At 40.3% G+C, this 22,862-nt stretch overlaps 1 protein-coding gene across 3 annotated transcripts in view; it reads left to right on the forward strand.

Annotated features, from left to right (window-relative positions):
* LOC114669338 (gastrula zinc finger protein XlCGF8.2DB-like) overlaps positions 1-14,836 on the forward strand; it is a 50,233-nt gene extending 35,397 nt beyond the window's left edge. For 2 of the 3 annotated variants that reach the window (XM_051921887.1, XM_051921888.1), the window contains exons 2-3: positions 2,236-2,702; positions 13,531-14,835. In XM_051921887.1, the coding sequence (XP_051777847.1) occupies positions 2,273-2,702; positions 13,531-14,291 (1,191 nt within the window). In that variant the 5' untranslated portion in view covers positions 2,236-2,272 and the 3' untranslated portion in view covers positions 14,292-14,835. Of the gene's footprint in view, positions 1-2,235; positions 2,703-13,530 lie in introns of all 3 variants that reach the window. The other variant, XM_051921889.1, reaches the window with a different exon arrangement.
* The last annotated feature ends 8,026 nt before the right edge of the window (positions 14,837-22,862 follow it).

The raw sequence follows: 22,862 nt of genomic DNA on the forward strand, positions 1-22,862 counted from the left end.
TTCCTTAAGGAAGGGGACCAGAGCACCATGTCAGGTCTCAAGGTAGTAGTGGCAATCTCCGGAGGAAACACCAACTGTTGGCCAATATCTACCAGCTGTTTCCAGTCGCGTGCTAAGCACAGCTGGCCTCTCTCCGATGGTGTGGAGTTGCTCCCGGTAACTGTAGAACCTACTTCGACAAAGGCAGTCGTCCATGGGTGGTTAGATATTGTAGTGAAAGGGCATTGATGAGAGATCGTTTTTCCTCCATTGTGGACGCAAGGCTCTTTAGGACCTGGTTGTGGCGCCAAATGTATCACCCTTGGGTGAGACTGGTTTTACACCCTGTGAGTATATGCTAGAGGGAGGCTGGCCTGGAGCAAAGGGCACACCCTGGATCTTCACCAATCCACTGATGGAGATTGGTTGGTGTTGGCAGGACATCATAAGTGGCTCTGATGGTAAAGCTCAGACTCCTTGCCTCCATGGCCCACACATCATTCCAGCTAAGCTTCCTCCTTCCGACACTGTCCCACCATGTCCACTGCCCCTTTTTGCCAAGGGAGACTGCCTTGGCCCACCTTGCAGCCTCCTCCTGACGACGTACTCCCTCCACCACCATCTTCCTCCGTGCTTGAGCAGTGGCTTTATTCCAGGCTGGGCGACTAGTTGTAAGGCCAAGGCCTCCTCTTCCATGCTGAACATTCCCCATGATGTCAGCATATCTGAGAGCTGATATTGCCTCCTTCACCGCTGTTGGTGGTCTCCATTTTCGCCCAGTAGCCAAGGTTGGTGCGTTGCTCCTTAACACTTTGTCCTGAGAATCATTCAATGCATTTGTTCCAAATAACAATCTATTTTTACCCTCTAAAATTCCAGCACTTCACTCCAAGATAATTGAGGCTTGGGTTGGTCCTTTCTGCGTTGCTGGAAGGGGATGGGGTAAGGGTTGGTTGGGTGATAAAGTAGGCTGCTTGGGCCTTTCAACACATTTACAAGACAAAAGACGCTGACAGAGAGGTGCAAAGGGATTTAAGGTGAGCCGAATTTACGCATTTTTTCAAAGGCTTTGGTAATTCGTATGTTAAACTCCTCCATGTTTGGCAGGTCTACTCCTTGCATCCTCACTATTCCACTGACCGCCTTCTCATTTATACACATGTATTCTGTCTTGTTCCTATTGACTTTCATTCCTCTCCTCTCTAGAGTGTATCTCCACCTCTCCAGTGTCTCCTCAACATGCTACCTACTTTTGCTACAGATCACAATGTCATCGGCAAACATCATAGTCCATGGGGACTCCTGTCTAATCTCGTCTGTCAAGCAGTCCATAACCATTGCAAATAAGAAAGGGCTCAGAGCCGAACCCTGATGTAAGCCCACCTCCACGTTGAATGCATCAGTCACTCCTATTGCAGACCTCACCACTGTCACTCTTCCCTCATACATATCCTGTACTTCCTCATTCTCCTGACTTCCTCGTACAATACCACAACTCCTCTCGATGCACCCTGTCATATACTTTCTCCAGGTCCACAAAGACACAATGCAACTCCTTCTGGCCTTATCTCTCCTTCTTCATCAACACCCTCATAGCAAACACATATGTTATGCTCTTTCATGGCATGAAACCATACTGCTGCTCACTAATCCTCACCTCTCTTCTTAACCCAGCTTCCACTACAATTTCCCATAACTTCATGTCCAATTTGCGGACAACAATACAAAAATGAACGCTATAACTTAAAATTGCTCGATAAGTTGTCCAGTATCATATCACCCTAAGATTGAAAACTCCAAATCCATTACTTAAGCTCCTCCTTCATTTGCCCCATTTCTTAACATAATCCTAAGGCCTAACTTGTATAAACGTTCCATAACATTAATTGATAACACAATTCTGGGATCCCAGTAGTACTGAATGTTCAATCAAAGTATTGAATACTGTAATTGATAACACAATTCTGGGATCCCAGTAGTACTGAATGTTCAATCAAAGTATTGAATACTGTTGACACACAACATGTGCAAGATGGCCTCCTTTTTGTAGCCTGCTGGACTCTCCTTTTATTCCCAAACTAATTTTACATGTAATTTGATATCAAAAGTGATGAGTTACTATCACCTTGCTACAAATTGTCTGACTTGACATCAGCTTTAACTTAGAGGATGTTATAAAAAAAAATCAAATGAGTTTAGATGTTGATAATGCAGTTTGAATTGAATCCTGTTTTTTTTTTTTTCCCCCCACCAAAGAGAGAAAGAAGAATCTGCCATTTACTGTAATGTTTAAATGGATGTGAAAGAGGAGGTGTGTGAGGCTGACATGAATATCATGGAGGAGAGGACTATAAATTTTGAAGAGGACTGTGAGTGGGAGAGTGTTGACCCTAAGCAGAAGAGTCCGAGCATTAAGAAAGAGGACTGTGAACTGGGGTCAATGAGTATTAAAGAGGAGGATGAAGGGGAGTTTGTCAGCACTGAGATACACAACTATAGGAGTATGGAGAGTGTCAAGGAAGATGACCTTCATTGTGGACATTATGGAGATCAAGATGGAGCAGTGACCGGGTTAGTCTGTTCTCAGAGCAGACACTCTTCATCTCCCGAGTCTTCTATTAATGTAAAATATGAATCATTACAGTATGACACAAAGAATGAAGAAATGTCTACTCCTAGAACTCGGCGAGGTCAGTCACCACCTAAGACATCATCTGAAACAAGTAAGTGAAAAATAAAAATGGGTGTGCTTTTAAACACTAGAATTACCAAAGCCTACAAAAAAACTTGTAAATCCGTCCCACCTTCAATCCCTTTGCACCTCTCCGTCAGCATCTTTTGTTTTGTAAATGTGTCGATAAGCAGAAAGCAACCAGCTGTCACATTCACCCCACTGCCACACAAAGTTTTCTCAGCTTGTTTATTTACATGCATGTCAGTTGATTAGAGTTGTATAGAGTAAATACTATATTGTTATTTGAAATACATACATTTCATGTGTCCCGTGTCTACAACAATCTATGTAAACACATTGTTAAAATAGAAATATTTTTCATGTTTTAGCAATAATTGACAAAATGCAGACCTGGGGCCTCATGTATAACGCTGTACGTAGAACTCACACTATTATATGGCGTAAGCACTAAAGTGGGAATGTGCGTACGCACAGAAAAATCCAGATGCAGGAATCTGTACGTCCGCAAACTTCCACGTTCTTTCGCTACAAAAATCCTGATAAGCGTGAAAAGTAACGCACGTGCCTTCTGTCCCGCCCCAACTCCTCCCAGAATTACGCCTCTTTGAATATGCAAATCAATATAAACAGCCTTCTGTGAAAAGACAATGGGAAAAGCACGAGGGAAAATATAAGAATTTCAGCGAATACCAAGTGGAGGCAAAGGAAAAACGTACTATTTGTTGGTTTAAACAGTGGTATAATCAACAAAAGGAAGTTGATTGAGTGACAGAGTGTTGGAGAAACTCGAAAGGTCAAGTTCAAAAAGTCACAGTGCCTGAAATAAAAAAGAAATCACATGTCAAAGTCGCTGTGAAAAGGCAAGTCGTAGCCCACTGTCTGAGTGTCATTTGAAAGCTTATTAGGGTTCAGACAAAAAAAATAGGCACACAGTGGGGAAAAAAGCAGGAAATGTCAACTTTAATCTCGAAATTTCCACTTTAATCACGTAGTTTATTTTGCCATTAAAGTAGAACATCATAAACTTCATCTTAAAATTGTTTAATTTACTAGTTTTTCAAATCCCATTGTAACTAAAGTAGCATGTTAAATGCTTTGTTCTGTATTTGATCTTCTATGTGCTCTATGTGTGTGAATCACTACCTGCTTCTTAAACGGCTTTCTTTTTCTTCGACATGACACATAATCCATTACATTTGTGATATTACAGCTCTCTGAATAATTAAAATACTGAGATGTATACGTGATATCTTTTTCATGATGATAGGAATGAAAGCATGTTATTAAACATGGGAACACGGTGGCACAGTGCTTGTTCATGTCTCATGCAAGAGGCTTGCTGCGCCATGTGCGGCCTTCAATGAAATAATTTATCACAGCAGTACTGTTTCTTTCAAATGTACTAACCTCCAATTCCTGTCCTTACTTTTCTTTCTCCAAATACCCAATCGCCACACAAACAGCTATGTAATAGACGTGAAGCCATTTGTAAGCTTAGAATGCCGATTCTTCAAAACTTTTAAGGAACATTGAAATATCTTTGTAGTACGTGTTTAATTATTCTATCCGTCAATCCTTCCAGCGCAAGAATACAACACAATGCAGGAACAATCCCTGAACTAGCTAGCGCTGCGGCACCGTGTCCTCACATGTTTAATTATTAACAATACAGATTATGTAAATGAAGTTAAAGTTTTATCTGTATAATATAATCAACATATTTTGCTTCATTTAATCTTAAAAATGAATACCGTCATATGTAAATACGTGCTTTACAAAGTGGCGCAGGTTGTGCAATATTATAACTGTAGTGCAAGTTTACAGTGAGGTAATTGTACTTATAAGTACAAACAGTTCTACAAGCAGCACTTGATGGACTGATTGAGTGCGTTTAGAGCTCTTGGGATGAAACTTTTTTCTAAACCGCGAAGTCCATACAGGGAAGTCTCTGAAGCGTTTTGCTGTGGCTGAGGCAGCGTCCGCTTCATGCTGTGTACCGATAATTCTCTTTCCAGTCAGCTGCTTCTGTGATTCCCCACTTAGATACAGTGATATAAATACTCCGAGTGGTGCAGTGAGAGTAATATGGAAAAAGATGATCTGCTGTGGCAACCCTTAACAGGAGCAGCTGAAAGAACAAGATGCAGTGAGAGTTACAACGCTAAAGCAGTTATGGTATTTGGAATACTATGGCTATTCCCTGGACCATTATATTGCTGCAGGTTAATTACAATCAGATGCATTAAACTAATAAACAATATGCAGTTAGTTTCAGTGTTTTTATAAAGCCGCGTCAGGAATGTGGATCTAAGAAAGAAAGGATGACCACACAGGAACAGTAGCACTGCTTTGACGCTGGGTGCCGCCAGTCTGCAAAACCGAGTGGAGAAATTGCGTACGCCAGGGTATGAGGTACCGTGGAAATGTGCGTGGCTTTATGCCAAGTTTAGGTTTTATACATCACGATTTGAGCGTGGAAACGTTCATATGCAACATTTCTGTGCGTACGCACTGTTTATACATGAGGCCCCTGAAGCGTATAATGTGTGAAGCTTGAAGTCCAAATATCAAATAAACACTTTCACAAAAGGTACAAGTATAACAAGACAAGTGCACTTTTATTCAAGAATTTAACTGCAGAAAAAAAAAAAAAAACACTTTAGGGTGCAACATTGACACATCTTTACTACGACTGCTTTGGTGGCTTAATGGTAAGAACTACTGACTGGTAATCAAAGGTCATAAGTTTGACTCCGGACAACTCCGTTTTGAGTGGTGAGCTGCTCTTATTACTGTTTTAGAATAAAAACATACATTTGATTTTAGTCTGTAACAGCCGGTGTAAATATATGGTATTTGTAAAGGTTAGTGTTGTGTGTGTGTGTGTGTGTGTGTGTGTGTGTGTGTGTTGGGGGGGCGGGCGCTATAGCAGAGGTCACACTTTTGCCGTCACTGTAATTTGTATATAAAAGCTGGATCAAATGTTATTTACCTTGATTTATTTACTTCTCTTCATACAGTGTAAAGTCACAAGTAGACTCCAGAGCTTCCAGTTGTACATATACAAAGTACAGCTACAGCAAAAGTGTGACATGCATTCTTTCTCCGATGTAGAACCCTCGTCATCATCTGAGTTCACCTCTGTTATAGCATGTCATTATGTGAGCATAAATAACATTCGATCTGGCTTTTATATACAAAGTACAGCGACAGCAGCTTCCACCTGCAGCTATAGACTCTTCAGTATGCGAGTGACTCTCCGCACTAGTGTTTAGATGTGTATGTGCCCAAAAAAACAAATCTGACTGCATTCTCGTACCATTGCTTGTGAACTGAAGTGTCAGCATGCACTTTTCATGGCATTACACATGTATTTTTTGAGAAGGCCCATGTCGATCAAACACAGAAAGCTTTGCCAAGATACTGTTGAGGTGTCAGCCATCTCCCTGAGAAGTGACAACACCTACCCAATATAAAGTGATGACAAAAAATATATTTTTTTAGTGCAAATACGTATCATTGGTGCTCTTAAAGGAAACTAAAATGCAGTCTTTATATCATAGTCCTCATTTTTGTGGTGTAATGTTTGTCACTTCAACACACCTTATAAGAGCAGCTCGGTGAAATGAATTATTTGGCTGATTTGGCTTCATTTTACTACTTGATCAAGGATGTCATTATTTCCCAGTTTCTCTGAAACATTATGTATGCATTGGTCAGAGTTGCTGTAAATATACGTTTGTTCTCCTGTGAAGTTTTCTTTTGTAAATTTCGACCATTTGAATGGGCATATACACATTTTCAGTCTCATTTTGTGTGTACTCAAGCTTTATAAATGAGGGCTCAGGACCTTCACTAGTCTACCTATAGAGAGATCTCACTCCAGGCAGCCTGACTCCAAACTCAACAGGAGGCTTCAGCATTCACAGGCCTAAAATTGATTACTGGTTTATATAATTATAATAAAGCTCTTCTCAAATGTCAGTGAACCTCTGAAGGACCACCAATATAAAGGCTGGGGGTGGTCTTTCAGGAGTGACATTAATGCGGCCCCGTCTCTTAGGGTCTCACTCACAAAACACAAAAAATTGGATAATTAATAAAGCACACATTATTAACAAAACATGAAGTTACATAAATGAAAGGGGAAGTAATATTTCAAAAACAACAAAAGCACTAAATAAGCAAAGATTTTCTTTGAAATACTTTTATTAGCTTTTTTACCTTTATTCTTATCTCACTTTCTTATATTTAGGTCCACAAATATTTGGACAGAGACAACCTTTTTCTAATTTTGGTTCTGTACATTACCACAATGGATTTTAAATGAAACAACTCAGATGCAGTTGAAGTGCAGACTTTCAGCTTTAATTCAGTGGGGTGAACAAAACGATTGCATAAAAATGTGATGCAACTAAAGCATTTTTTTAACACAATCCCTTCATTTCAGGGTCTCAAACGTAATTGAACAAATTTAAATAACTGGAAATAAAATGTTCATTTCTAGTACTTGGTTGAAAATCCTTTGCTGGCAATGACAGCCTGAAGTCTTGAACTCCTGGACATCACCAGATGCTGGGTTTCCTCCTTTTTAATGCTCTGCCAGGCCTTTACTGCAGCGAATTTCAGTTGCTGTTTGTTTGTGGGCCTTTCTGTCTGAAGTTTAGCCTTCAACAAGTGAAATGCATGCTCAATTGGGTTTAAGATCAGGTGACTGACTTGGCCATTCAAGAATTTTCCAGTTCTTTGCTTTAATAAACTCCTGGGTTGCTTTGGCTGTATGTTTTGGGTCATTGTCCATCTGTATCATGAAACGCCGCCCAATCAATTTGACTGCTGTATTTAGCTGGATTTGAGCAGACAGTATGTCTCTGAACACCTCAGAATTCATATGGCTGCTTCTGTCCTGTGTCACATCATCAATAAACACTAGTGTCCCAGTGCCACTGGCAGCCATGCATGCCCAAGCCATCACACTGCCTCTACCGTGTTTTACTGATGATGTGGTATGCTTTGGATGATGTGCGGTTCCACACCTTCTCCATACTTTTTTCTTGCCATCATTCTGGTAGAGGTTGATCAAGGTTTCATCTGTCCAAAGAATGTTTTTCCAGAACTGTGCTGGCTTTCTTAGATGTTCTTTAGCAAAGTCCAATCTAGCCTTTCTATTCTTGAGGCTTATGAGTGGCTTGCACTTTGCAGTGCACCCTCTGTATTTACTTTCATGCAGTCTTCTCTTTATGGTAGACTTGGATATCGAAACGCCTACCCCCTGGTGAGTGTTGTTCACTTGGTTGGCTGTTGTGAAGGGGTTTCTCTTCACCATGGAAATGATTCTGCGATCATCCACCACTGTTGTCTTCCATGGACGTCCAGGTCTTTTTGCGTTGCCGAATTCACCAGTGCTTGCTTTCTTTCTCAGGATGTACCAAACTGTAGATTTTGCCACTCGTAATATTGTAGCAATTTCTCAGATGTTTTTTTTTTCCTGTTTTCGCAGCTTAAGGATGGCTTCTTTCACCTGCATGGAGAGCTCCTTTGACCGCATGTTGTGTGTTCACAGCAAAATCTTCCACATGCAAGCACCACACCTCAAATCAACTCCAGGCTTTTTATCTGCTTAATTGATAATGACATAACGACGGACTTGCCCACACCTGCCCATGAAATTGCCGTTGAGTCGATTGTCCAATTATTTTTGAGCCCCTGAAATGAAGGGATTGTGTTAAAAAATGCTTTAGTTGCCTCACATTTTTATGCAATCATTTTGTTCACCCCACTGAATTAAAGCTGAAAGTCTGCACTTCAACTGCATCTGAGTTGTTTCATTTAAAATTCATTGTGGTAATGTACAGAACCAAAATTAGACAAAAGTTGTCTCTGTCCAAATATTTATGGACCTAACTATGTCTCCTCTTGACAATCTTTAACAGTTATCTTGATGTGATGTTGGGACAGCTTAGCTGTTAGCTAAACCAAAAGATGGACTGATGAATGGTCTTCTCTTGTCTAAGTCTGTTACATTTATGTTCTTGTTCTGTATGTTCGTGAGGAGATCTTTAATAAGAACAGACAGCTTTGCCAGCACCCACATTTCTTATCTTTTATTTGTCTGGGTGCCTCTAAGCCACACCTCCAGTCTCCTCTCATTGGTTGATCACCTGACTTTATAGGACTGTAAAAGTTTAAATGACGTGTTCAGCATTGACAGTCCAGTTGTTGTTTGTGTGTTATGAGTTCAGGTTGATTGTGTTTCTCTGTTATTCTTGTGTAGTTGAAGATCAGACCTCATTCTCAGGAGGGATTTGGACCAAAATTCAGGGATTCCAAAGGGTTCACTAACTTTGTCATGCATCTGTAGAGAGTTTTAAATTCTATTGAAGATTTTAAGCAACACCTCAGAGCTATTTAATCCAACTGAGTGTCCATCTCTGTGCATCTTTAGCTAACATGCTTGAATTTGGCCCGTTTGTGTTGTCATGTGTACAAGAACACGGGGACACAGTTGGAAACCAGTTATGGGTAAATTTGTCAAACATTAGAAAGTTTTTTCTTTACACAAAGAATGATAGACAGTAGGATTAAATGACCAAGTATGGTAAACCGTAGGAGTTTAGGGGCTTTCAAAACTTGACTTGATATTTTGCAAGAAATATGTGGATGGGAATGGTGGGCTTTTCTGTGCTGAATGGCCGCCTCTTGTGCATATTGTTCTAATGTCCTAATAGATCTGCAGTCACCTGAGGGAAAATTACAAACTTGTTGCTATCTTGGCTCTTCACTTTATTTTTTGCTTCCTCTCCCTTTCTTGTATAGCAGACCTTTTTGTGCTTTACTTTAGTATTGTTCAAGTTTGGATTTTTCTGGCTTTGACTTGTCTGTCGTTTAATTGTACAATTTGAAGTTGCTCAGTTACCTCTATATTTCAGCTGATGGAAAGAGAAAGACAAGGTGGAGTTTGGATTGTCATAGGACTTGTTTACAAACCCTCTTGAGAAGTCTTAGTGTGTTTGAATATTACTTTATGTATTGATTGTCGTGAGTATCAAGTTATGTTAGTAAAGATTTACTCCAAAAACTGTACCGGCATTTCCAGTGTGACTGTTCCATTGAACCACTTTCAGGTGCTCCCTTATCGAAAGGGAAAATACATGTAATGACTAAAAAAGAAACAAAAAAAAAGATTGAAAATTTATATCCAAGATAATTAAAAACAAACCCAAAACAATTGCTTTTGCTCCAACACCGTCTTTGTTTACTTACGGCCATTTTATTGCCATCATTTCTGTTGTTTCCATAGTGGTGTTATCCAGCATTGTTTGGGGTATGTGATGGTTACAACATCATATTGGTGATGATAGTAATCTTGGCTTGGAAATTTTAAAATTATTGTTTTTGATATCTCAAATTTCCTGCGTTTTCAGTTTGACTTACCATTCTGACTCGGGCTCATCTTTTGGTATCTCCTGATCATTTTCATCTCAGTTAGTTTCTCTGATGATATAGTATGTATACCGTAGTGTACTCCTTTTTATCTAGGTGATGGAGTCTGAACTTACCACGTTCAAGAACTCTATAGTAAAGGCCACTGTAAGGATCTCTGGACAGGAGTTTGTTGGTGTCGGTCATCATGACAGTCTTAGAAGTCTTTGGAGGATAGCAGGCAATGTGGTGGAGTCGTTAAGGCTTTGGACTGCAAACCCTGAGGTTGTTGGTTCAAATCCCACTCCTGACTCCCTGTGTGTCCATGAACAAGTCACTGGACCTGCCTGCTTCTGTGATATAGGTAAAGGTAAATGCATTCTAGAAGTGAGGGAAACTATTATCATGTTGAAGAATGAGGCTTTTCATAGAATTATAGTAGGAGCATCTCCTGGTAGGACTGAAATTAATCAAAAGGAAGCATACGCCTGTCTTTGATTAATGACAACCACTGAATGACAAATTAAACTACATATCATTTGCACATACGAACTTACAAAATAACTTTTAATATACAATAATCACTGAAATTTCAATTTTGTTAGCATAAATAAAATGGGCAGTATAAATGAGGCCGGTGTGTGATGAAGCTGACCAGTCCTGGTTACACCTGCCACTCCTCATCCAGAACAGACACTAATACAAGTAACTTCTCCAATCCGAGGATTTCGCATCATAGTTTTTTTCTCCTACATCACTGGTAAATGTAATGAATTATTATTATTATTACTCCTCTAGGTCAGTGAATTAACATTTCACTCTATTCATTCTTCTGTTTTGATTCAGTAATTTTAAGTAAGCTATATTTGTGTACATTTTGTAGTTGAGGGGCCACTTGATGCTTGGTGGAGTAATGGCTGTGTTCAGCTACCCTGCGATTACTGTTTTTACAAATTAACCTCAAAATGTCTCAGAGCCTCAGCATTCCTTTTTTACTTGTCAGTGTGACATATGAAATGTTCAAATCGGAAGACACACCCTGGTTCTTCTGATTCAAGGCCAGTGAAGAAACCCAGAAGAGTCTGATGAGGCTGCCATGACATCAGATAACTCTGGAGCAGTTTCCACTGTTGATCGACTGAAGGCCTTTATATCGGAGCAAAAGGCTGTGTGACCTTGAACACATCAGAACAGAGAAGTTTTTTCTGACCTTCATGGTGATATTGTCAAAATCAGAAATGAACAGCAGATTCATTCACTCAAGTGGAGCAGCAGGACTCTGAGATACGTTACTATGCTGAGGCCCAAACTCTCCATAAGAAACTTTATGGACAAGAAGATGGAAGAAGGAGAGACATCAGAATTATTGGAGTTCCAGATGATGTTAAGGGCGGGGTTATGTTCAGCTTTGTGAGGGCACATACTCAATTTCTCAGGAAATTTCTCCCACGATTGTTTAATATTTGCTTGCATGTCATATTTATCTTCAGTTGTGTTTTTTCATTTTATCACCTCATTGACTCTTGTATTGTGAATGTTGGGGTTAGGATGGGATTGTTTTCTGAGCTCTCTCCATGTTTGCCCACTCATAACCAGAACCTGTTGATTTTTATCTGTGTTTTTATTTGAGACCTCGGTTTAGTTTTTTGCATATACGGTTTAGGGGTGAGATTCTGGAGATTCTGTCTTCATTATACACTATTGGTGGTGGGGCTATGGATTGAACTCGTTTGGCACCTTGTAATGTATTTCATTTACAGTTCTCCTTTATAGATGTTTTTTTTTCCTCTCTCCTGTCTAATCTCTGTGTCTTCTCTTGGATTGTAAGGTTGCTCTCTTATACTTGCAGTAATTCAAGTGTTGCTGATTTATTATCTCTGAGGTAGAATGATAAGCCTGTTTTCAAAAATCATTTCTTTTGGTTATCAAAGACATTCTTCCAGCTGCCTCAAGGTGCTACTGTGTGGCTGTGTCATCCTCTGCCACTAGTAAAAAACATGGAGGTTTGGGCCGAGTTCACTATGCTGTGCCTCTGAAGGTTTGTGGTTCTGGAGGTGTTTCAGAAGGCAGATTTTGTTATGTGTTCATGGAGACTGGTTGAAGAAAAGTCAGGCAGCATACAGTAATATTGACAATCTTGAGAAGCATCTGAATAATCTTGAAGATTCAGCCGTGTGTTTCTGATCCAGTACAAAAGCTCAAAATGATGCTAATCAGAGAGAAGCTAAATGACCATCTTGCGCAGAGTTGTGAATTAATTTCATGTGCATTCGTTGCTATCTCTCTGGTGCTAAACTGAGTGAGGTTTGAGCTCTTAGACTGCACAGATTAGATTTGTTAGCCTCCATGTCCCAGGTCAAGCAGAAATATAGTAATAGTACTGATATGTAGATAATATCACTAACTACTGCTTGGAAATTAATGAGGTTTTATATTTCTTTCCTGAACATCCCCTCTACTGAACCCCTATCTTCGGAGAGATTGCTGTGCTTTTTAATTTTATTAATTTACCAAAACTCTCACAAAATGATGCTGCTTTTCTGGAGGCCCCTGTTTTAGCTGAAGAAATTACAGTAAATATATTTTTAAAATTAATTTGCAACAAAAACACCCCTGACGTAGGTGGTATGAAGACAAGTATATTTTGCACTTCAGCTACAAGTGTCCAGTTTGCTGTTTCAGGTCAGGTGTCATGTGGGTCTCTGAGATTTGTCAGTGACCTGTGTATTTTATTCGTTTGTTTTACTCTCTTTTCATTTTATATTTAAAGCTTTTTGCTTTGCTATCCTCTGCGTCTTTTTAAAATCAAATAACAAAAAAAAAAAAAATAACACATTATGGAGTCAGTTGTTTTGGACTAATTTTTTAGAAATATTAACACACATTCTGTTTAATACTGCGGTGGGTTGGCACCCTACCCAGGATTGTTTCCTGCCTTGTGCCCTGTGTTGGCTGGGATTGGCTCCAGCAGACCCCCGTGACCCTTTGTTCGGATTCAGTGGGTTGGAAAATGGATGGATGGATGTTTAATAAAACTGCATTTCACATGTTTGGCATGGCAGTCTCCAGTGTAATGATAGGTGAATATTATCACCTTCTACCTCCAATAATTAAAAAAATATTTTTTATAATAAGAATATGATGACAACATGATGATGCCGTTCTGTAATGTAGTAAAAAAAAAAAAAATCTTGCTGATTGTGCCTACCTCATGTGATCTATTTATTTCACTGTTTTAACTTTTTAGATTATGCTCATGTGTTGAATAGTTCATTTCATTTTCAAGTTGATTATCTTTTCATGTGCTACTTAAGTTTGCTAATGCTTATCAAATTTTTTTCATAAATTAAACCAACATCTATTTAATGTAAGATAAAGTCAGTATTAAAGCAGTGGGTTAAAAACTAAGCTTTTTTTTAAAAAACTTTTTACAGGAATCAAACTTCACTGCTGTTCTGAATGTGGAAAACAGTTTTTACTGAGGCAGTATCTTCAGCGCCACCAAAGAATTCACTCAGGAGAGAAGCCATATTGCTGTTCTGAATGTGGAAAACCGTTTTTACTGAGACAGTATCTTCAGCGCCACCAAAGAATTCACTCGGGAGAGAAGCCATATTGCTGTTCTGAATGTGGCAAACAGTTTTTACGGCGAAGCCATCTTCAGCGCCACCAAACAATTCACACAGGAGAAAAATCACATTGCTGTTCTGAATGTGGCAAAATGTTTTCATGTAAAAGCTATCTTCAGAGCCACCAAAGAATTCACACTGGGGAGAAGCCATATTGCTGTTCTGAATGTGGGAGAAAGTTTTCACAGAAAAGCCATCTTCAGCACCACCAAACAATTCACACAGGAGAGAAGTCACATTGCTGTTCTGAATGTGGCAAAAAGTTTTCATGGAAAAACTATCTTCAGAGCCACCAAATAATTCACACAGGGGAAAAGCCATATTGCTGTTCTGAATGTGGCAAAAAGTTTTCATGGAAAAGCAATCTTCAGAAACATCAAAGAATTCACACAAGTGAGAAGCTGTATTGCTGTTCTGAATGTGGAAATCAATTCTCTTCCCATCGTTATCTAAAGAGTCATATTACAACTCACCCAGGAAAGAAGCTGTATTGCTGTTCTGATTGTGGCAAAAAGTTTTCATGGAAAAGCTATCTTCAGAACCACCAAAAATTTCACACAGGGTAGATCCTGTATTGCTATTCTTAATGTGGTAGTAAGTTTTCATAGAGAAGCCATCTTAAGCGCCACCCAAGAATTCTCCTAGGAGAGAAGCCCTATTGCTGCTTTCAATGTGGTAAACAATTATGTCTCAGTAGTTATCTTCAGAGATACATTAGAACTCACCCAAGATAGAAGCTGTGTTTCTGTTTTGAATGTTGCAAAAAGTTTTTACAAAGAAGCTTTCTTCAGAGACATGGACTTTTGCACATTAGAGAGAAAAGAAATGCAGAAACCACCCCCACCTTGTCCACAGATGAACACAGTACAATATTCTAATCCACCGCAGAAGAAGAAAGAATTCATAAGGGTTGATGAAAACAAAAAATGAACAAATTGGGAAAACTATAAGTAAAGTGGTAAATATACCCTTTAGACCCATCTTAACAAATTACAATCCCTTCTTATACTCTGCAAAAAGAAGCCTTAGTAGGAACAATGCAAGTTCTATTCTGAGTCTTTGTGGGAAACTTAAGAGAGGGGGAAGTTAAGCAGTGCAATGAGACTGTCCTGACTAAAGAGTGAAGTTCACTTCTGTTTTGAGAGTAAGCACACCAAGACAATTAGGCATTACACCTAACATTCTACCTCAATCAGTCCTCGTGGTTTACATGCTTCACATGAAGATTTTGATGATGACGATGGCCGTGTAGACACCTGGAACACCCACCATTCAATCCATAAACACGAGGCAGTGTGGTATGTTGATCAGGAGGTGGTGGAGCATATCGTCACCACAGAAGAAATGGAGAAGACAGCAGAGAATAGTACAGATTAGTATGGTACTGCAGAACCCAGAGGAAAATGGTAATCCATTGTCCATGTAGACAAACAGGGATTCAACTAAAAATGTAGCTATGAAAAAGCCATTTTTTAAAATTGTTCTATAGTATTACCCTGCCAATTTTTCTATTGCTAAAGTATTCTAAATTTTAGGCGTGTAACAGCAACAGGCCACCTCACCAATCCTTTTCAGATTAGATCTTGAAATTATAAGTAGACCTTCATTTGAAGATCTGAGGTTATGACTGGGAGTGTAAGGGTACAGACATTCCAAAATGTAGGACTGGGTGAGATTATTTAAGGCTGTGTAAACCATTACAGTCGATCTCCTACTTACAAACAGGTTCCAGTCTGAGAGGCTGTTTGTAACTCCATTTTGTTCATAAGTCCAGCATGTATTGGTATGTGTGGATAAGTGTTTTAGTTTCAGACACCTTGATTTTGGACCTGTAAACAGTTTTTTTCAGTAGTTTTTAATGTGCTTTGAGTGGCTTATAAGTATTGTACATGAAATAAAGATTATAATAACAATAATAAGATCTCCCCACCCCTGCTGCCACCACTCAGCAGACATGTGAATTATCCTTAAGTGCTAATTTTGGACTTGAGGACCACTTTGTTCATATATATGAAAGTTCACATCTCACTAGTTCATAAGTAGCGGACTATCTGTTGTAGTATTTTAAAGTCAATTCTAAATGACACGAGTAACCAATATAATGACACTAAAACTGATGAGATGTGCTCAGACTTTCTTTTTCTGGTTAAGATTCTTGCTGCTGCATTCTGCACTAACTGTGACTGACTGACTGCCTTTCTTAGGTAGTCCTAACACATATATACATGTATATTATATACACATATACATAAATATATATGTTCAAAATATTTATTTATTGAGGAGGGCTTTTTTTTTTTTTTTTGCTCTTTGAATGAACTGGTTTCCATTAAAAGTCAGATGTTTCTCATCTCCCGGTTCTTCAGCAAACAGATTTTTTTCTAACCCTTCTTACTAATTTTTACAAGGGGTTCCAATAATACTAGAGGGCACTGTTTATATAAAAAAATTAAAGGAACCCTTTTGAATCCAAGGGATATCATCCAGTCATTGAAACTTGTGGGCTATTGATCTGGTCAGTTAAGTAGCAGAGGGGCTTGTTAATCAGTTTGGTGCACTAGAGGAGCAACCATGAGATGACCCCCCAAAACAGGAATGGCTTAGGAGGTGGAGGCCACTGACATTTTCCCCTCATCTGTTTTGTCACTCGTTTTGCATTTGGCTACGGTCAATGTGACTATTGGTAGCATGAGGCCATACCTGGACCCTACAGAGCTGGCACAGGTAGTCCAACTTCGCAAGGATGGCAGGCACATCAATACGTGCCTGTCATTGCCAGAAGGTTTGCTGTGTCTCCCAGCATAGTCTCAAGGGCATGGAGGAGGTTCCAGGAGAGCTGGACAGGGCCCCTCGTAGAAGGTCCTTAGCCCAACAGCAGGACTGACTGCTATCTGCTCCTTTGGGCAAGAAGGAACAGGATGAGCACTGCCAGAGCCTACAAAATGACCTTCAGCAGGCACGCAGAACACTGGTGTGAATGTCTCTGACCAAATAATTAGAAACAGACTTCATGAGGTGGGCCTGAGGGCCCTATGTCTTCTAGTGGGCACGGTGGAGCTCAATTGGCATTTGCCATAGAAGACCAGAATTGGCAGGTCCACCCCTGGTGCCCTGTGCTTTTCACAGATGAGAGCAGGTTCACCCTGAGTACATGTGACAGACGTGAAAGGGTCTGGAGAACATTATGCTGCCTGTAGCATCATTCAGCATGACCGGTTTGGTGGTGGGTCAGTGATGGTATATCTGGGGAGGCATATCCATGGCAGGACACACAGACCTCTACAGGCTAGACAACAGCACCTTGACTGCCATTAGGTATTGGGATGAAATCCTTGGACTCATTCAGATCCTGTGTTGCTGTAGTAGGTCCTGGGTTCCTCTTGGTGCATGACAGTGCCTGGCCTCATGGTGTGAAAGTATGTAGCCAGTTCCTGGAGTAGGAAGGATTTGATACCATTGACTGGCCCCCACTCTCACTCGAATGAACTCAATCCAATAGAACACCTTTGAGTGGGACTTTGTTTCGGTCCATCTGATGCTGCCTGGTTTCACCTCAGCCTCTCCAGGAGCTCAGAGATGTCCGGGTCCAGATCTGGGAGGAGATCCCCCAATACACCATCCGCCGTCTTATTAGGACGTTGTCAGGCCTGCATACAAGCATGTGGGGGCCACGCAAACTACTGAGTACGATTTGGAGATACTGCCATGAAATCTCGGCAGAATGGACTCGCCTACCTGACACATCGTTTTTTCCTTTGATTTTTGGGGTGTCTTTGAATTCAGCCCTTTGTAGGTTGATCATTTTCATTTCCACCAAACGATGTGGCTGCCATCCTTTCATTCCAACACATCACCATATCAGTCCACATCAGTAGAGATAGCCAGCAGGATTTTTTTTTTCCATTGAGATCTGATGTGCCTTCAAAGTGTTCCTTTAATTATTTTGAGCAGATATATATCTAATGTTGTTACACACATGAGATTGGGAGACAGCTAAAGGGCCTGAATGATAGAAGTTCTGTGCCAGACTAGTGGGTGGCATAAACCATAAAGAGCAGAGATTGAAGGTCAGCAGTGAATACACAAGAAGGGTAAAAAAGATCCTTAGAAGTTCCTTGAGAGTGAAGAACAATTTGCCACCAGTTAATCAGCCAGTAAACCATGTCATCTCATACAGCTTTGGGGTTATAGAGTGGCCACAGAAAGACCTCAACAGTGTGGATGTAAAAACAAAGTTGCTCAATGCCAACCAACTGAAATACAAAAACCAATGCATGCCAAGGCTTTACCTTTATAGGGCAGCAAGTGGAAATCACCAAACAGAAGTCTATTACAGATGCAGATCTTCAGTCATACGAGTGCCAGCATTCCTTCTCGGCTCCCAGGATTGCCACATTTGTAAATTATTACAACCTGAACTGGAAAGCCAAGATCAGCTCCATCATAAAGCTTGGTTAGGCAATCCACAAAACCGAAGGAGTGCCTGACATTACCCCAAAGGTCTGCACAGAGAGAGGTGACACAATTTTGGGAAAAAACAAAAAGAAACATGATAAGGTTGACCAAGAGAGGTGAGAAAACACAACTGGAAAGACCAGAAATGCATTGAGAAATACACAGATCTGCTACTATAAGCTCATGAGGATGAAAACCATGAACGGCTTATTAGAGGACAAATGAGACGCAGTGATGAATACTTGCTACTGGCCACTTTAGATTGTGGATCACATGCAAGGTTGTTTGCAATTTGTTTTCAAAGAAATGAAAAAAGCAACCAATGTAGATTTGGCAACAAACTGATGGAAACAGTACTGAAGCTTACTGCAGGATTTAAAATACTCCTGTCCAGAAACCTCTTCATGGAAAGACACATCAAAGTAGCCCAACTGCTTTATTGGAAACTGACCCAAAAATGTGACATCCCAGTGCCAGAAAGAATCACTGAAAATGAAGACTTTATACCAGTTGAAAGTTTCAGAAAATTCACAGCCAGAAAACCTGATGTTGTTGAGAAGAAACCTTCAGACAATGCCTGGATAATCACTTTATCAGTCCTACATGATATAACTGTGTCTCGAACAAAGAGAGGAAAGGTGACAAAATATCAGGAGATACAATGAGAGATGTGGACGTCGATCTGAAAATAGCTGAAATTTTCCCAGGGTCCTTTGGAGCCACAGGGCTTGTTAGAAAGATTAAGCAGATTTACTCCTCCTACCCTTCAAAGTTACACCCTATGAGCTCCATAAGTGGGCTCTGTTAGGAACAATGCAGGTTTGGCATAAAGCCCTAGCAGTGAACCTAAAAGAATAAATAAAGACAGGACACAGAGGACACCATGATGTAAGAGTGAGGTTCATGATAATAATGGCGAAATCAACCCAAGAGAAAAGTCATATTGTTTTGAATGTGGGAAACAATTCTATCACAAGAGTCATTTTCAGGGCCACAAACACATTCACACAGGAGAGAAGAAACGCAATGCGCCTCCTTCTCTTATTCTGTCGTGGAACTCGACGATCGACCTGCACATTTGGCTACAAGCACAGATGACTCGTCCCACAGAGTCTGTAATGCAAATGGTCAGCACTGAATACCGGGGGGCCGTCACATCAATGTTGGCTGTCACATCTCCAGAGGATGTCACACTGACCACGCAAAGCATTATGGGGCACTTGATTAAAAAAACAAAACATCCAGGGCAGTCTCCCAGGACACATCCTTGTGTTCTTAGCCGTTATACACCATACATTTGTACTTCTGTTATTTCTGTTCCTGTATATGATTTCGAGTTTGTTAATAAATTGTTAATTGCTGCACACCATGTCTGATCTTTGACTCCGCTATCACGTGTTTTAACTTTGAAAACACACAATCCCTTTTTTCCCCTTTAGGCACATGCCTGCGGTTCACAGTCTGAATATTCACACTTCTTGAGTATTCTTTTAATATTTAGGCTTTGTAACACACAGTAAGTTAAGCTGCCTGCTCTCTGAAGTTTTATTCTCAAACTCATGGTAAGTAATGGCGCTCAGCCTCCGAGGTCTCATGTAAATATTATTCATGTAACACACGCTAAGAAGGTGACTTGGCCCCTGAGGTTTCCCTATAAAATATGCGCTAGTTAAACAGCTCTTAGCCTCGGAGGTCGCAGATCCACTTTCGAAGGGTTTATAACAACTCAGATATTACAATACGTTAAAATCAATTCATAATGTACAGCAAAATGAATCATTAAACAGCAATAATAAAAACTGGATTCCGATTAAGAGATCCTTATCCTTTTTCCATCATTTGATAAGATGTATGACAAGTGTAATTTAAAGCTGGTGAAATTTAACAATTAAAATAATAGTCCTACATGCATAACTAATAAAGGCATAAAATAATAGCCAGCTAAGAAGGCCTTGAGTTTTTTGGTGACCCTGATGTGATTATATCTTCAGGATCAAAATGAATCAGCATGACGTGTTCTTCAAAGACTTGAGTTTTTCTAACATTGTAGTCACTACATTGAAAGGTTTCAAAGGCGCAGCACCCCGACACAACACAATGAAAAGTCTGATAAATTAAGAGTGCACGTGCAGGAGAAGGAAGATCTGGACATTGCATGCACATTACCAACCGCCATAATGGCATCAGGCATGAAATCAAAACGTAAAGCGGTGTGCAAGTGAGAGAAGAGATAAGAAACAACAAATGGGCCTGGCATCACGACACGTGCCATCAGACAGACTGGGCACCAAGAATGTTTCTCATTATGAAATTTCATGTGAATGAGCAATACCTCCCACTCGAGAAATACAAATACACACCTGTCCTGTCCGGTGCCCTCTACTCAACTGCCCAGCACAACACCAGCATTTCCATGTGTCCCCGGTGAGGATTTCTCTTCCCGTGTCTGGCGGTGCCCACATATCCAGACTTTAAACAGCGGAGCGGCTCGAATCAGCGCTTCACTCCCACTCTCTGACTCAGGCAGGCGCGCACACGCAGACCCTCTACACGGCTTCTACGGATGGCCCCGCCCCTTCAGGCAGCGTCTCGCTGTCTGGCTCCGCCCCTTCGAGCAGCGGGTGTCAGTTCAGTTCACTTCACAGTCTGTGCGTGTTTTAAAAAGTGGAAAGAGTCCTAATGGTAACAAGAATGAGAGTATAAAGATAAGGAAATAAAAAAGTATAGAGTAGTACTGATGAGAACAATACTACAATAATGAAACAGTAAATGATCTACATAAACAGTATCACAGTATCTATCTATCTAGCATGTCTGTACTGTCCATTATACAAAAGTAGATTTAAAAAGGAGACAGAAAACGAACAAACATACAAACACATACATGGCCTCTCCATGCTGTTACAGAGGCTGTTCTTCATTGGCTTAGCACTTTAACCATCATGTCTTCTGTAATATTTGTCCTAGTCGGGCAAACAGGATAAAAATCACAAATGGTGAAATTCAAATGTCTTTGTTATCCTACAATTCAATTGTATTTGACCCCTCAATAAATGTAATAAATAACCAACAAAGTGAGCACACAGCTGGACCAATGGAGGATTTGTTTTCTACATTTCTACTCTTTATGTGTACAACCAGAGCTAACACTTCAAGAACTCCGATTGTATTGTGGTGAATTCAAAGAGGCCTCAGTGTGACCTTCCTCTGGTCAGAGGCTTCATCATAACTCAGGGCTCATCTCTGACTCAGCTTGCTTGTTTAAGTCCTCGTTTCGAGTTTTCCATTTAAATTTACTTTACAGCCTGTTTACACTCCTGCCTGAACAAAGTTTAGTAAGTGACACCGGCTGATTTGTGAACTGTCGTCACTACAGACCAGCCATATTGTCTCACTCCCTGTATCTGGGTGCTCTCTCTGTGGTCTCAGTGTCCTCTCCCACCATACTGGCCAGTTCTCTTCTGCTGTCCAGCACTGTGACACACTGGTGGGGGCTCCAGAACAAAAGGGCCCCCCCCCTCAGCTTAGGGCTGATTTCTAAATCCTCCTTCTTTCTTATGAAGGGCTGAGGCTCTGCTTACTTATCTGAACTTATCGTTACTTACAAACCTGAGCGTGCATTGAGATCTCAGGATGACGACCTACTAAAGATTCAAAGGATTAATAAAATAACAGAGGGAGGTCGAGCTTTTAGTTACAGGGCACCAAGAAAATGAGGTGCGTTTTACCTGAGAAAGTGAATATATATGAATTGAGATTTATAAAGGTAAATTGCTCAGTTTATATTTACTTTCTATGTTTAAAGCTTATTTTTTGAGTTAGTTTCTTCTTTATTGGGGGAGATTTGCACTTTTAAGGCACATTTTAAATATTAAAAAACATGAGTTTCAATCTTTTTTGCATGAGGTATTGATAGGAATAATGCCAAACGTCTATTCAAGAATATTTACAGTCACACTTGAAACAATAGCCTGTCACTTCTAGGATCAGATTGAGATGTGTCAGGGACATTTCTGTCAGATCACCATTATGAACGTCTCCAAAAGGACCTGCTTTATTAGAGTAGAACAGGTTTGAGGAAGCCATGCCATGTGAACAGCTTGGTTTATCATGTCAATACTGGAGAACATAGAAAAGCAACAACCTCAAATAAGCTAAACCTGTTTGCAGTTTACACCAATCAGCATACAGATAAATAGTACAATATGTAACACACCTCTATCTTTGTATATCCATCTATCCATTCATTTTCTTCTACTTCTCCAGGGATGGATCATTGGGACAGACTTTTGAGCCCTGCCCTGCCATCACTTTTCTGTGCCACCTCTGCCAATTCCTCTGGGGTAATAATCTCTCTAGCATGTCCTGTGTCTGCCCCAAAGTTTCCTTCCAGATGGACACACGTGAAACACCACCCCAGGGACACAATGAAATCCTAATAAGATCCTTGAACCACCTCAACTGGTTAATTCCAATGTAGAGAAGCAGCAGCTCTACTTTGAGCTCCTTCCAATTGTCTGTGCTCCTCACATTGTCTCTAAGAAAGAGCCCAGACACCCCTTGAAGGAAACTCATTTCTGCTGCTTGTATCTGCTGTTTCGTTCTTTCAGTTAATACACAAAGCTTGTTGACCATAGGTAAGGACAGGGACGTAGACGGACCAGTAAATGGAGGGCTTTGCC

Source organism: Erpetoichthys calabaricus (genome assembly GCF_900747795.2).
Source record: "Erpetoichthys calabaricus chromosome 1 unlocalized genomic scaffold, fErpCal1.3 SUPER_1_unloc_3, whole genome shotgun sequence".
Taxonomy (NCBI): domain Eukaryota; kingdom Metazoa; phylum Chordata; class Cladistia; order Polypteriformes; family Polypteridae; genus Erpetoichthys; species Erpetoichthys calabaricus.